The 14362-nt window shown below is 41.1% G+C and overlaps 1 protein-coding gene across 7 annotated transcripts in view; it reads left to right on the top strand.

Moving 5' to 3' along the window:
* Positions 1 to 14362, top strand: part of mdfic (MyoD family inhibitor domain containing) — an 89080-nt gene that overhangs the window by 53335 nt on the left and 21383 nt on the right. For all 7 annotated transcript variants that reach the window (XM_069903852.1, XM_069903851.1, XM_069903858.1 and 4 more), the window contains one exon: positions 13474 to 13734. In XM_069903852.1, the coding sequence (XP_069759953.1) occupies positions 13474 to 13734 (261 nt within the window). The remainder of the gene's footprint in view (positions 1 to 13473; positions 13735 to 14362) is intronic.

Here is a 14362-nt window from a genome sequence, read left to right on the forward strand (position 1 = left end):
ATATGTTTGTCTGTATGTGTGCTATGTCTGGTTGTGTACATGCTTTGCACGGAAGACCGGAGAAAGCTGTTTCATCCGGTTGTACTTATACAATCAGGTAACCATACACTTGACTTGAACCTCTCCACACATGAAGAGCCCCAAGTGGACCTGGAGCCTGAAGGCATGGCTGGTAGAGGGCCAGTAAAAACTGTCAATAAAGCCCTGGGGAATGACCAGAAGGATGTGCATCTGTTAAGGCATTTTGTTTACCACCATAACCTTAAGATCGTGTTATATGGTGAGCTCTCCACTGGCCACTGTGACAGAGGTGCACCAAAGAAAAGGTACAAGGACTGCCTAAAGAAGTCTCTTGGTGCCTGCCACATTGACCACCGCCAGTGGGCTGATATCGCCTCAAACCGTGCATCTTGGCGCCTCACAGTTTGGCGGGCAGCAACCTCCTTTGAAGAAGACCGCAGAGCCCACCTCACTGACAAAAGGCAAAGGAGGAAAAACCCAACACCCAACCCCAACCCACCAATTTTCCCCTGCAACCGTGTCTGCCTGTCCCGCATCGGACTTGTCAGCCACAAACGAGCCTGCAGCTGATGTGGACTTTTTACCCCCTCCATAAATCTTCGTCCGCGAAGCCAAGCCAAAGAAGATAACCTTAAGGAAAATTAGGGCTGGATTTGTCAGATATACCCAGATTCCAAAAATGAATAAAAACCATTGGACATTGATGAGTTCACGTGGAATGCAAAATGGGAGTCAGATAAATGAGAAAGCAGTTTTGTTTCATTTACACCATTGAATATTTTGGAGAATTAATTTAATTTGGAAAATCTCTTGCATGTGTGAGATTTGTTAATGTGTCTCTGATTTGAGATTGCAGATTATCTCTAGTCTGCTGAAGGCTTGTATTTGACTATAATGCCTAGCATTTCTGAAAAGACCAATCTTGGGCCCATTTTGGATACAATATGCATTTTTGTTTTTGTGTTGTGCCAATAATAATGAAGATTTCCCAATCTTCCTGTCTTCCAAGCATTAACAGAATATTAATATTACTAAATGGCTTCAGAGACAAATCAAGAGAGTCGTGCCTTGTTCAAAGTTTAATGTAACAGGAGTTTGTCAGGTAACTATTAAATAAACTGAGAAATATTTCCTTGTTTGTATTCTGTGTAACTGTGGGCAGTTGATTTTCCACATCTGCTCGTGGTTTCACATTTAATTTTCTTGAAGACAAAGTCTCCCTGTTCTGTGTGAGTGTTGGAATTTAGCTTCGAGATAGTTAGTGCCCAAATCACAGCAAAGGGCAGAACAGTGAATGGAAAATATTTGAAAGTCATTATTTCTACGGCTCTTCATCATTAAAAAACAAGCATTTTCCAATAAAATGGTGCTTTATTTTTAACTGAAAATGCAAAGTTAGAATGTTTGAAGTTTTGATGCCAACATTGTTTCATTCAAAAACGAATGGAATGGGTACCAGACTCTTTTCGAAAAGTAAACAAAAGACCTTTATAAAGGGAAGAATATGACCTTTGGCAAGCTGTTTTGCATGGTGGCCATGTTTGCTCGTCAGCAATGAGAGGGAATAGTTTTTGAGAACACCGACTGGTGGCCTTATCAACTGCAGACATTCAGGCCTTGGGATCAACTGGATGCCATTGTTTCAAGGTACTACAGCTTCTAGTTGTCTGCATCATATATGTATTTATCCATTTGCAGTTTGTTGCAAGAGCAAAAAGAAATCAAATTGGACATTACCATTGTTTTCCTTGTGTAGAAATATCCTTATCATTTGAAAAGTGGTATCTGAAGAAGGCATGCTGTGCAATTGCACAAGTAGACACTGAGAAATAACATAATTATCTCACCAATGGAAAAATCTTCAATCGAGCAGAACTACATTTAACATGTCATTTGGGTTGAACTAGTAACACCTAAATCAACAATGATGGAGTGTTTTTAAAAGTTGGTGATGAAGCATTTCAGCTCCTGTCTGAGCAGTGACATAGATCCATTCTAGTTTGCCTATCAGAAACAGGTCTACAGTGGATGCCTTCTCACTGGTTCTACACAAAGCCCTGGAAAACCTGGACAGCAAACATGCATACATCAGAATGCTCTTTATCGACTGCAGTTCAGCATTTAACACCATCATCCCCTCAAAACTGATCAGAAAACTCCAAGACCTGGGACTGAACACTTTACTGTGTAATTGGATCATGGATTTCCTCACCTCCAGACCACAATCAGTGAAGGTTGGTAAGAACTTCTCCACAATCTTTATCGGTGTCGGAGCATCACAGGGCTGTGTTCTTAGCCTCCTGCTCTACTCACTTTAAACCTATGATGGTGTAGCTTGGTATGACAATAATACCATCTACAAATTTGTTGACAATAACACGGTAGTGGGTTGTATAAAGGAAGGGGATGAGTCAGCGTACAGGATGGAGATTGAAAACTTGGCTGAGTGGTGCACCAACAACAACTTCCTCAGGAGCTTGCAGATGTTTGGTATGGCACCAAAAACCCTGGCAAATATCTACAGAGGTGTGATGGAAAGTGTGCTGACCGGCTGCATCACGGTCTGGTATGGGAACACCAATATCTCTGAGTGTAGGGTCCTCCAAAAGGTAGTGGTTGGAGCCCAATACATTACAGGCAAAACCCTCCTCACTATTGAGTACATCTACAGGGAACGCTACTGTTGGAGAGCAGCAGCAATCTTCAAAGACTCACATCACCTCGCTGCTGCCATCAGGAAAGAGGTATAGGTATAGGACTCACACCACCAGGAACAGCTGCTGCCTCTCAGTCATCAAACTGCTCAATAACAAACTCAATCAGAGATTTAAGGACGTGCACTTTATTGATTTTATTTCTGCTCTTTCTATAGCTACTTACATTTGTTATCTGTTTAGTTTTAGTTCACATGTTTTACACTGTGTACGGTTTACTTTTTGCACTCTCTGATGCACCTGCAGGAAAAAGGAATCTCAGGGCTGTATGTGACTTCATGTTTGTAGTCTGACAATAAATCTGAAATGCATTAAACTTAAATGGAAGTAGATTTTGGTAGGAGTACATGGTAGGTGGCTCCTGCTATTCTAGTTTGGTTCAATGATCTGAGGACTGGACTCTGTCTTGCGATTTCTGAAGAAACAATGTATTGTTAATTGATTGGAAATATTTCTTTCCAAAATAATTCCACAAACCATTTGGGGTCTCTCTCCTTTTTGATCTTCCTCATAGTAATATAGCAGCTGTGATTGTAAACTCCCATCCAAATGATTGTTCAGTGATTTAAGACCAAGTTTGAAAGTGTTTTTTTAAGTGAAAGTTAAATTGGTTACTTTTAATTCAATTAAATCAGTAGTCCATACAGACACGGCATGATGCCTCCTGCAGTTAAATTCAATCCACATTGGTTTAATTATTTTGTTTGCTGTCTGCATTGAAAACATCATTGTAAACAACGAGTGTCACTGACAGGAGAACTACTTTGGGAGACTTGGGAGGAATGAGCCACTTCACCTTATTTTGTGATGTAGTTTAATTTAGCAAAACTTGCCGTTGTTCAGTACAGGCGTTTCCCGATGTAGAGCATTCAGTTTATCCATCTGAATAGATGTCACTTACATACCTTGATGAAGGGCTCAAGCCCAAAACGTTGGTTATGTATCTTTATTTTTGCTATATAAAATACACTGTTTGACCTGCTGAGTTTCTCCAGCATTGTGTTTTTTACTTTTCACTTTACTGTTCCGTGAATTTAACTGATACTATCTTAACAGTACTTGAATCTTGAGGAGTAGTAAAGGTTTAACTCTGCCGAAAGGTTCCTAGAGAAGAAACAAGCCAATTGTGCTCATTAGTTTTCCTCTATCCTTGTTGTCAACAATAAATCACGGATCACGGCAGGTATTGCTGTTAATCAAGAACATCGGAGGGCAACAGAAATTAACATTCTTATTAATGTTTGTGATGCAATGTGGCTTCTTCCTCTATAGTATGGGATTTGTTTTCTCGATCTGCCTGGATAACTACATAATGAAAATATTGATATCTTAGGTAGGTTTCATCTCACAAGCGTGATTTCTTAAAAATCCAAATGTACCTATGGATTCCCAAGAGCTTCTGGCAAAGGTGATGGTATTTTGGCACTGCCTTCAGCATGGAAGAGGTAGATCCATCTGCTGAAGGGGGACAAAATACGCCTTAAAAAAAATGTGAAACTCTCATGGTCCAGTTGCATGTACAGAACTGGCACGCTAATTGATTCACTGGAGAAAAGTGCCTGAGCAGCTGTCTTGCTGTTTATTATATGAGGAGGCAGGGGTGCAGCTGGGAATATCCTTTTGTGACCAGATATTCATAAACGGAAGCTAGACTTCTGTAACCTCTTCAAACTTCCTCCGTACAATATGTCGAAACACTTGCCAGGTTTTTGTTCTTTTGAACTGTAAGAATGAGCTGTTGCCTTCTGTTAACATGCAATTTTATCTAATTCCTTGCAGGCAAAACTCTTCCCTTCTCAGAGGAAATATGTTTTTAAAGTTGTCGATAAGTATTGACTGGGTCTTGTATTTTTTGAAAAAAACAAAAGCACCCTTCATTTTACTGTTCAGTTTAGCATTGTGTGATAATAAATTGCAGAGAGAAAACTTTCTAAAGTATTGGATGCAGGATGAGAGTAAACTTTGTAATTTTTACTAAACTATAGTTTTTGATAATAGCTGTGTCATCTGTGTTTTTTTCCCCCGTGTTGAAGATAAAAAAAGTTTGTGATCTGTATTTTTTTACCTTGTGCCAACCTGAAATAGTACAAATGACGTGCTGTTGTAAAAAAAAAATCATTATCCTCAAATAAAGAACTGGATAATCGACAGAACTTTTGTGGTTCTAAAGCTTTCTTTTTTTTCAACCTTGGTCGAATGGAAACAGTTTTAAGCTCTGTGCCTGCTAGAGTAACACAGAAATGTGATTTTGATTAAATTAACAATTTTGCAAAGTTGTTTCATAACTGTATGATTGTTTCTTTTCCAAATACTGCCAATATTGGAGATTTGCCACCTGTACTCCGGCTTTGGGAGTAGAAGTGAAATTGAAACATCCCCATTTTCTGGATTAACCCGATGCTGTTCATCAGTTTCCTACTTCGAATGTATTTGGGAAAGAAAGTCAGAGAGGGATAGATTGCTCATTTTGAATCTTTTCTTCAGTGAAGAGCATCTTCTGATATCTTATTTTATAACTGTGTAAAAGAAGAAAATGACATGAATATTTTTTTTATTTATTGCTGATTCAAGATCATTTTATTGTCATGTAATAAACAGAAAATGTGACATCACAGGAAATTTCCTTTAGTCTACTGTAAGGCAAACAAAAAATGCGCTAACAGCAGAAATTGCCCAGTGCCCTTTATAGAAATAAGATACAATTTTTCAATACACAGGCCTATAAGTTAACATTACGCATCTTTACCAGAACTTTTTTGTATACTTTTATTTTTGTAGCAGTGTAATTTTTTAAAACTTTACGATCAAGTCAATTGCTAGAACCTTAAAGGCACTTTGGTAGGTGGCTTGAGTCCCATGTGCATCATCGCAAATATCCAGTGACTCTGGCAAGGATGCATGCGAACTCAGTGTACAAAGGAAAAAGCACCATGGCAGGCAGCATTGCAACACTTCCCGATGCATTTAATGTGTTCTATGGCTGCTTCAAACAGTGAGGCAGCCACCTCAACTACTTGTTGCGTTTTATTACTGCTGAAGCATTCTGTCAGGTAAACCAGTGGAAAGTGATTGATCCAGACGGAGCCTGTGGTCGTGAGCCGAGGACCTGTTTGATCGTGTTGGCCACAGGCCATAGTTGCTACCTATTTCAAGGCAGAAGAACAATAAGGGGCCTAAGTGACTACCAACCAGTGGCTCTGATGTTATCATCATGAAGTGTTTTGAGAGAATAGCAATGACGCACATAATCTCATGGTCAAGTTTGTACCTGGGAAAGATGTGTTCTGAGGGGTTGAGTTTGTCATAGATAAAGCACAGGGTTCTGTTGACACCGTGGTTAAGTGGAGAAAAAAAAACCACACACAAATGCTGGAGAAATTCAGCAGGTCAAACAGTGTGTTTATATCTCAAAGGTAAAGATACATCACCAACGTTTCAGGCTTGAGCCCTTCATCAAAGTGTGGGGGAACATGAGAGATGTCTGAACAGAAAGGTGGTGAGGGTGGGAGATGATAGGGGGAGGGGGAGGAGTCTAGGCTAGGTGGAGAGAGAGAAAGGAAGTAGGTTCTGGAATGACTAGTTAAGGGGGGGGGGGAAGGCAAGCTGATTAGTGGAATGCAGTGAACTCAATGTTCATGGCCTGGTGTTGAAGGGTGCCCAGACAAAAAATGAGGTGTTGTTCCTCCAGTCTGCGGGTGGTCAGGGTGGGCTAGTGTAAAAGGCCATGAACAGACATGTGAGCTTGAGAGTGTGACGCAGAATTGAATGGTTGGCTAATTGTTGCAGATGGAGAGGAGGTGCTGGGCGAAGTGATCTCTTAATCTATGATCAGTTTCTCCAATGTAGAGAAGGCCACAGAGAGTGCACCGGATGCAGTAAAGCCACCTCCAAAAAACTTGAGGTAAAGTTGAAGAATTGCTTCACCTGAAAGGGCTGTTTGGGACCTCAGACCGTGGTGAGGGAGGAGGTGTATGTCTTTGGAGGTATGGGTGAGTTTGTCATTGCCATTTTGGATTAAATGTGTTGACTGCCAGTTATTCTCAGTTCTGTGAATTAGGTTTCATTGGAGCCATATCCATGGGCATGACCACTGTGCTGCCCTCTTCATTTCTAACTTGATGCCATACAGCTGTGTGACTAAAACTGAGTTTTTCAAAAGATGATGCAGCTATTCAAGTGCAGTTGAGGAGCAGAGTTTGTGTTCATATTTCAGATAACATTTTTAATAATTTCATCTGAAATGCCAGGCATTGGTTTTTCATCTTGTCTACATTTTTAATCATTTTCATTTTCACATCTGCGCTTTTGAAGGCACAATTTCTTCTGAGCTTCCAAGATCCATATCCGAAATGAACAGTTCTATTTTTTTATCAATCTTCTGTACGTCTAATAGCCATGAGGATAAGGTTTAATTTAAGGATGGTGGTGTTGCTATCACCTAAAGGTCAAGTGGCTGCCACGATAAGTGTTTTGCGTAGACATCGAACATCAAGTAAGTGAACGAGTGAAAGCGGTGCTTGGTCTGTGATTAGCTCAGGTGAAACATAGCTACAGAACAATGGGGATTTTTTTTTAAATGGAATAAACATGTGGCCCAGGCTGCAGAAAGTAAGGCGCCGTGTTTCCAGTTCTGTCAATGAATGCTAAATAGAAGGCATTCCTCAAGACCATGATAAGATTAGCACATGCAAAAGAGAACTCAGTGAGAGATGGCAGAAATGGCACAAATATGATATTGAAATTTTTAGAGCAATGCAATAATGTGTAAAATGCAGTCGCACTTTATTCTAGTGTGGCTATTTGGTCAGAGCCAAAATCACCTCTTATCCAGTTAGCACTTTTTGGCTGTTGGTGTGGACTTCTCCCCATGCCATTTTTTTCAGTCTTTATTCAGATGCCTTCCTCGAAAAATGTTTATTTAAAGATGCTTATACCTTGAAAAAACGCTCAGGCCTGAAACTTCAGAAATATACCTTTACCTCCTGTGGGCGCTGCAAGACCAGCTGAGCTCCTCCAACCTTTGTGTATTTTGGCTAATTGGATACATCCCACAAGGCCATGAAGCAATAAGGGACAGATAGGTGTGGGCAGTGCTGTGTGAACGTAAGCCAAATTCTTCAGCACCCAGCAGCTTTTGCACTTGCGATGAGCACAGCAGTCTGAGAGCAGTATGGAAAGATTATGGCCATTGGAAGGTGCAGATGGCAGTTTTATTTGGATGACATCAGCTATACCTCCTCCATCAGGACCTGGGCAGGCAGGAAGCTGGCTGATAATTGGAACAGGAGGCACAGGAAAACATGTTACCAATGGCAGGGAAAGTGTGCAGCTTCTGCCTGCCCACTGTTAATTTTTAAAGAAAAAATGATGGACATCTGGCACAAGTTTGCAGTAATGAGCAGAATGTGTTATGCAGACAACTACAATCCGTCATCTGCTTTGAGGCAAGGAGAGGGGCCTGCCAGGGAGGTGCTAGGAATACTATTGAAGTTAAATATGTCATTGAGAAATGCTTGTAGAATGTTAGCTATGCCACAATGCACTGTGACGAAGAAGCAGCAAATTGAGAACTGCCATTTGAAATGTCAGAACTTGTAATCAATGTGGATATTGTAGTTAACTTTTCAGTAACAGGTCAATAAAACCCTACTGGTTTAATTTTGGATAAGTCCTGCTGATGAAACTGCAGAGAAGTGAAGGGCGTTTTGTCCCAAGGAAATGGGGATTCCGGGCTGAAGTAATTGTGGCAAACCACACCCAGAAACCAAAGGTATTGTGCAAGGTAACCCCATGCATAAGAGCAGGGGTATGACCGCGTGAGGGTACAGAATAAAGGCAGAAATTTGTCAGGGAAATGTATTTGGGACTGAGCAGTAAGGAGTAGCCATGCTATATGTGACTGATGAGACTATTTGAGAAAATGGAATGACACCTCTCGAAGGGCCTCTTGGGATCTGAGGTTTGAAAGCTGACATTAGCAATAGTTGGCAAGGTCCGATGGGAGCAGTGACGAAGGGAAGTTCAATTTTTGATATTTTTGCAATTAGAATAAGAATTAATACTCAGTGTCAGAGTGGAGCTTTGATGCTTTGGCTCGAGATGCTTCGGCGAGCAGAGGCTGGGGATGAGCTTGCTTCCAGTGAGGTAATTTAATCCTTAAGTTAAATTAGAAGTAGGTATTGGAGTCAGCTAGGGCAGTGGATTGCTCCGATTGTGGGATGTGGGAAATCTGGGAGAGCACAATTGTCCTTGATGACTGCACCTGCAAAAGGTGCATCCAGCTGCAGCTCCTGACAAACTGTGTTGGGGAACTAGGACTGGATGAACTTTGAATCATTTGAGAAGTAGTGGGGTGATAGTGAGGAGTTTTAGGGAGACAGTCACCCCTAAAAATCAGGAGGCCAGGTAGTTGGGTGAATGTCAGGAGAGAGAATGAGAATAGACAGAGAGAGCAGAGCATCCCATAGCCATTCCAATCAATCGTTTGAGACCAGATCCTCAGCTCAGAAAGGAAGGAGGGAAAAGAGGAGATTTGATAGTTAGGAGAACAGATAGGAGGTTCTGAGGGAGAGATCGACAATCCCGGTTGGTTTGATGCCTCCCTGGTGCTAGGGTCTGCAATATCTCCGATCGAGTTCTCGGTATTCTTAGGAGTGAGGGTGAGCAGCCAGATGTCATGGTCTATGTAGCGACCAATGATGTCGGTGGGAAGGCTGAAGATGTCCTGCAAAGAGAGTTTAGGGAGTTGTGCGCAAAATTGAAGGACAGGACCTCCAGGGTTGTGATCTAAGGAGTGTTGCCTGTGCCACATGCTAGTGAGGCCAGAAAGAGGAATTTAATGCTGTTAAGTACTTAGCTAAAGAGATGGTGGGAGGGAGTGCTTCGTGTTTCTGGATAATTGGGCTCTGTTCCAGGGAAGGTTGGACGTGTTCCAATGGGATGGTTTGCACCTGAACTGGAGGGGGACTAACGTTCTTGCGGGTAGGTTTGCTAGTGCTGCTCCGGGGGCTTTAACTTGATTGGCACGGTGATGGGAACCAGAGTGTTAGAGCAGATAGTGAAGTGGAGGAGGATAAAGGTCATGCGAGGCCTGCATGTATAGACAGAAATCAAAGGTTTGTACATGATGGAAATGTTCTTGGGTATATTTGCTTCAATGCAAGGAGTATTGTCTGAAAGACAGGCGAGCTTAGGGCATGGATTGGCATGTAGGATTACATTATTGTTATTAATAAGACAGTTGAAGGAGGGGCAGGACTGGGAGCTCAATATTCTGGGGTTCTCTTGTTTCAGACATGATAGGGGGCAGGGGGAGGAGTGGCATTGCTAGGCAGGGAAAATATCACAGCTGTGCTTAGACAGGACAACCTAGAGGGCTCGTCTACAGAGACTATATGGGTGGAGTTGAGGAATGGGAAAGGTGTGACCACACTGATATTCTAGACCGCACAATAGTCAGAAAGTGTTGGAGGAGCAAATCTGTAGAGAGCAGACCAATGTAAGAAAGAGAAAGTTGTGATAGTAGGAGATTTTAACTTTCCACATACTCTACAAGGGCTGGATGGCTAGAAATTTGTCAAATGTGTTCAGGAAAGTTTTCTAAATCAAGGTACCAACAAGATCCTATTAGGGAACTAGACGGGTCAGGTGACAGAAGTCTGTGTCAGCGAACATTATGTATAAGGATAGTCTGGTCCTTGAGTTGAGATTCTCAATTGGAGAAAGGCCAATTTTGTGGAAATGAGAGAGAATCTAGGAAGAGTGGATTGGGATATGTTGTTTTCTGGCAAGGATGTGCTCAGTTAGTAGAAGGCCTTCAAAGGTGAAATTTTGAGAGTGCTGTTAGCATGTTCCTGTCAGGATAAAAGGCAAAGTTAACATGCATAGAAAACCTTGGTTTTCAAGGTTCATTGACAATCTGGTTAGGAAGAAGAGAGAGATGTACAGCAGGTATAGGCAATAAGGAGCAAATGAGGTACTCGAAGAGTAAAGAAAATGTAGGAAAATACTTAAAGAAATCAGGAAGGCAAAAAGATGACATGAAGTTGCTTTGGCAGATAATGTGAAGGTAAACCCAAAAGGTTTCTACAAGTATGTTAAGATTAAAGGGATAGTAAGGGACTAAATTGGTCCTCTAGAAGATCAGAGTGTTCAACTATGTGAGGAAGCCTAACTCGATGGGGTGATCAATATTTACTTAGGAAACTGGCAGAGCGATAAGGGAAGCAAGCATGGAAGATATAGAGATTAAAGAGGAAGAACTGCCTTCTGCCTTACAGCGAATAATGGTAGATAAATCCTCTGGGCCTTGCATGATATTCCCTTGGACCATGAGGGAGACTATGGTTGAAATTGCTGGGGTCCTGGCAGAAATATTTAAAATGTCCTTAGCCACGGATGAGGTGCCAGAGGATTGGAGGTTAGCTCATGTTCTTCAAAAAAAAAAGGCTCCAAAAGTAAACCAGGAAATTACAGGCTGGTGAGCCTGACATCAGTGGTAGGTAAATTATTAGAGGGTGTCCTGAGAGATTGGATATACAGGTATCTGGATAGCCATAGTCTGATTAAGGATATTCAGCAAGGATTTGTGTGTGGTAGGTCGTGTTTAACGAATTTTGGAGTTTTTTGAGGAGGTTATCAAGAAAGAAGATGAACGAAGGGCTGTGGATGTTGTCAACGAGGACTTTAGTAAGATCTTTAACAAGGTTCCACATGGGAAGTTAATTCAGAAGGTATCTATGGAGAGGTTGTAAACTGGATTTGAAATTGGAGAAGTTAGAGAGTGGTAGTGGATGATAGACTGGAGGCTTGTTGTTTGTTGTCTATATCAATGATCTGGATGATATTGTGGGAAATTGGATCAGCAAGTTTGCTGATGACACTAAGTTTGGAGGTGTCGTGGACAGCGAGGAAGGCTTTCAAAGCTTGCAGAGGGATCTGGACTAACTGGGGGAAAATGGGCCAGAAAGTGGCAGATGGAATTTAATGCAGACAAGTGTGAGGTGTTGCATTTTGGAAGGCCAAACCAAGGTAGGACATACACAGTAATGGTAGGGCACTGAGGAGTGAGTAAGAGCAAAGGGATCTGGGAATACATAGTTCCCTGAAAGTGGTGTCACAGGTAGAAAGGGTTGTAAAGAAACCTTTTGGTACCTTGGACTTCAAAAATCAAAGTATTGAGTACAGAAGTGGGGATGTTATGGTGAGGTTGTATCAGACGTTGGTGAGACTAAATTTGGAGTTTTCTGTCACCAAACTACAGGAAGGATATCAGAAAGGATATCCGGGTCTTCAGGAGTTGAGTTGCAGGGAAAGATTAAACAGGTTAGGACTTTATTCCTGGGATCATAGAATTAGGAGAGATTTGATTGAGGTTTACAAAATTATGAAGAGTAAATGTGAGTAGGCTGTTTACACTTACATAAATTCGAGAGGACATAGCTTTGGGGGAAAGGTTTAGGAGGAACTCAGAGATTGGTAAGAGTGTGAAATGAGCTACCATTTGATGTGGTAAATGCAGGTTCACTCTTAAGTTTTAAGAATAAATTGGATAGATACATGGATGGAATGGTCTGGAGGGTGATGGAATGAGTGCATGACAGTAGGACTTAGAGGAATGATGTTTCAGCACAGTCTAGAAGGGCTGAATGGCCTATTTTTTGATGCTGTTGTGTTGCCTGGGGTAGAGTTGGTTCTGATGAACGGACACAAAAAGTCATTGGGGTTTGGTAGTTATACTGAAAGTAAGGTGCACATGAAGGTTAACACAGATCTCCCACACTGTCTGAAGCAAGATAGTAATAATCTCCAAAGTTGGTGGATGATATCAGTTTCAAAGGCTACAACCACTGGGACATTGGTCTTCAGCCATATTGTTAATCATGGAGCTACAGTACTTGCAGGAGTCAACCAATTATAGATGAAGCTCGACAGTCCAAGAGAAGAGTGCATGATGCTCAGGGCTTCAGCAATGGGATACAGGATGAAGTGTGGATGGTTGGTTGAACACTGTTTGTTTATCGTTCCTTTCTTGAGAATGGCAGAATGGTTTGGAAGCATTTTCATATAGGATATGTCTCCAGAGGGAATGTGGAATAGGTCTGCAGATGAAAGCTTCAAAGGGAAAGCAGTGGGGAAGAGTAGAACAGGGGAATGGCAATCTGATGTCGAGATAGGAATGTGGGTAGTGCAAAAATGAAAGTAGGTGGAGAGCATTTAAAGTATGGGTGTACAAAATTTAGTCTGTGACAGTGTTGCTTGCAAAGATGTTCATCAGTCTGCAATAGATGAATCCTGGGACGATATGAAGATCCAGAGTAAAGTCAGGATACAGAGGAAAAGGGATTTCATAGGGAGGTATTGGAAGAACTCAAAATTTCTCACCAGTCCAGATGACTTCATGCGATTAAAAGTTGAATGTTTGTGTCAGATTTGCTGGTTTATATTTTTTAATGTCGCCAAATGTACAAATCAATTCTTGACCTAACTTGGTGTGTCTTAGCCTTCACTGTAAATATTTGTTTTACTTGATGCTGAGCATCTAAGTAGCTGAGTGATGCTGTGTAGCTCTGCAGACTTTTGTGTTATACTCGTTGCATTTAATTTTTTTTTGGAAAGGTTGTTGCAACAGTTCAACTTTTCCTGAAATCCTGATTATATTTTTTTTTAATTTGAATTTTGCAAAAAAAAATCATTTTAGTTTGAAAAAGACTGAAGTGTTACTTTCTCTTCCTTTCAGCTCAACCTCAATCCACGGCAGTACTGGAACAGAATGAGGGGGAGACTGGCAAATTACAAAATGGCCACACAGGTTTGAGTAATGTCAATGGAATCCACAATGGGATCACACGTGGGCTTTCAGACCATAAAAACTTCTCTGCTCCAGTCTCTCAAAAAATGCACAGGAAACTCCAGTCAAGCCTTTCAGTTGGTAGTAATACCAGCAAGAAAAGCAAATTAAGTTCCACAAATTCTCAGAAGCCAGCATCGACACCAGAAGGTATGTTCAACCATTCAAAATTATATTTGTTTGCACAATTCTGTGTATATTTTAAATAATGCCATGGAACAATGCAGTGTCATTTTTCTTTTAAAGGACATTTTTTAAAATCTATCAGAAGAAAATATTCATGCATTACAGCTGTATATTTTTCACATTGATGCCAAGGAGGAGTTTATTCAGTAAACCCTTAAAAGCAAGTAGAAATAATTAAATTAGTTTCCTTGTGTGCTTAGGAATCATTTTATTTAGTTTGGACTTTCTGACCTACCAGCAAGTAGCAGTTGGATATCTTTTAGCCTAATCTGAGATCTGGTTACTTGTCACATGTCTCTCAGTGTGAGGGCTGAATTGTGTTTTATACTAGACAAGTTTTGCAAAAACATCAAACAAGTATAAACCAATTAGCAGCCTCTCCTTTTTCCAATTGCCCCCAAATCTATTCTGTTATTCTATTTGGTCATGATTGATCTTCACCTCTCTGCCAGTTTCCTGCACAAAACCCTGTTCTTATCTGAAACTCTATCCATCTTTATCTCAAATATGCTCAGGTTCTGAACCATCACTTGCCCTCGTGGGTAGAGAATTTCAAAATTTTACTACCTTCTTGCGCAAAGGCATTTCTTTT

This window comes from Narcine bancroftii, chromosome 11, assembly GCF_036971445.1.
Source record: "Narcine bancroftii isolate sNarBan1 chromosome 11, sNarBan1.hap1, whole genome shotgun sequence".
Classification (NCBI taxonomy): domain Eukaryota; kingdom Metazoa; phylum Chordata; class Chondrichthyes; order Torpediniformes; family Narcinidae; genus Narcine; species Narcine bancroftii.